At 47.2% G+C, this 1,863-nt stretch overlaps 1 protein-coding gene across 1 annotated transcript; it reads left to right on the forward strand.

The window, feature by feature from the left end:
* The first annotated feature begins 865 nt into the window (after positions 1-865).
* Positions 866-1,585, forward strand: LOC132277912 (uncharacterized). The gene is made up of 2 exons (XM_059779752.1): positions 866-1,423; positions 1,520-1,585. The coding sequence occupies exons 1-2, from the start codon at positions 866-868 to the stop codon at positions 1,583-1,585; spliced, it is 624 nt and encodes a 207-aa protein (XP_059635735.1).
* Positions 1,586-1,863: the final 278 nt, after the last annotated feature.

Here is a 1,863-nt window from a genome sequence, read left to right on the forward strand (position 1 = left end):
CGGACCAGCTCTGAATCGGTTCAAGAACCTGCCGAGGGGTTCGGTGGATAGTTTCCGAAGCCTGTGCGATCGGTTCATAAGCTAATATTATGGAAACAAGCGTCCAGCGAAAGATATTTTGAGCTTATTCACAATGAAACAACACGCTGAAGAGCGTCTCCAGGCTTTCCTAACCAGGTTTAATCTTACCAAGAGCATGGTTATTGAATGTCACCCTTCAACGGCAGTTCAGGCATTCATACTGGCCATGAATCGTGGCACCCCGTTCCACACAAGCTTGGTGGTCAACACGCCGAGGACTATGGATGAACTTAACGAAAGAGCCGATGGATTTGTGCGCTTGGAAGAAGAAGAGGCAGCAAACGCTCGGAAGACATCCGTTATATCCACGGAAGAAAAGACCAAAGCAAAGATCAGGCAAAAACAGGTCCAACCGCAACGCTCCTCCTGGAAATCCGAGAAGAGGCCCAGAGAGGAAGAGCTGATTACTCCATTGAAAGCTACCCTAGCAAGACTGTACCAAGAAAATAAAGATAAGTTCCGACCTCCTTTACCAATCAAACAACCTCTCGAACAGAGGGATCAGTCTAAACACTGTGCATTTCATTTTGATTTTGGCCACCAGACTAACGAATGCAGGAACCTAAGGAGACAGGTAGAGATGCTGATAGCCAGAGGGGAGTTCGCAAGTTATATTCAAGGACCAGCGGTGGAGCAGAACCAGCCAATGGAGCATGTGAAGAACAATCAGAAGTCGAATTCTCACAACACGCAACCAGTTCGAGTAATTAATGCAATTCACGGTCATCCAGAACCTGCTGAGGAATCAGATGAACTACTTCGAACACGCCTTCATTAGGCACGGATGAAGAGAAGGATAGGCAGTGTAAACACTCTGCACCAGCAGAGCGCATCAACGCAGATAAAGTTTGACGCAATAGACTTGTTGCGTGTTCAGACCCCTCATGAGGACCCACTAGTCGTAAGTTTAACAGAGGCCAAATGCTTGGTGCGCAGAGTTCTAATTGACCCTGGAAGTAGTGCGAACATCATGCCAAGAGATACATTCGATCGGCTCAAGATTAAACAGGATCAGCTGAAATCCACCGGGAATCCACTATTAGGGTTTGATGGAAAGCGAGTGGAGCCCGTCGGCACAGTGGAGGTAGCGGTACATGCTGCCGAGAGGGTTTTGATGGAAACCTTTGTAGTTGTTGAAATTCATCCCTCTTACAATCTTCTGATAGGCAGAGGGTGGATCCACAGAGTTCGAGGTGTTCCTTCCACTCTACATCAGGTAATGAGATGCCTGGCACAGGACGGAACCAAAGTGATTGACATTCATGGAGACCAAGTTGCAGCAAAAGAATGTTACTCTGTAACGATGAAACATGCCAGAAAGGGGAAAGCTCCCATTCGTTCAGTAAGTCCGAGATAGCAATTACAGGAGCCTCCCTCCAAGCAGAATGGAGAGGAAGAACCAGTAGGCTTGACTGAAGAACCCCTGCTTGATGTGCAGATCGATCAGTTTCGACCAGAACGAACAACCAGAGTGGGGGAGCGACTCGTTGAGAAGGAAAAGTAGGAATTAGTTAATTTTTTGTCTCAAAATGCAGATGTGTTCGTATGGAGTCACCTAGACATGCCCGGGATCGATCCTTCGGTATCCTGTCATTCCTTGAATGTTAACCCCAATGCAAAACCTGTAAAGCAGAAGCAACGACGGTTTACCCCTGAGCGCAACCGAATTATTACCGAGGAAGTTGATAAGCTACTTGATGCGGGGTTCATAAGAGAACTGTACTACCCCGACTGGCTATCAAATGTGGTCGTTATGCAAAAGAAAAATGGGAAATGGCGCGT

The sequence above is a fragment of the Cornus florida genome, unplaced genomic scaffold (assembly GCF_030987335.1).
Source record: "Cornus florida cultivar Cherokee Brave unplaced genomic scaffold, ASM3098733v1 CherokeeBrave_3.0.0_Hap2_Chr10, whole genome shotgun sequence".
Taxonomy (NCBI): domain Eukaryota; kingdom Viridiplantae; phylum Streptophyta; class Magnoliopsida; order Cornales; family Cornaceae; genus Cornus; species Cornus florida.

What these genes read in the sequence shown, in the direction of transcription:
- LOC132277912 (XM_059779752.1), top strand. Translation starts at nt 866, where the DNA reads ATGAAGAGAAGGATAGGCAGTGTAAACACTCTGCACCAGCAGAGCGCA. An exon ending in GGAAAGCTCCCATTCGTTCA is followed by an intron (nt 1,424 to 1,519) that starts GTAAGTCCGAGA and finishes CTTGATGTGCAG; the next exon opens with ATCGATCAGTTTCGACCAGA.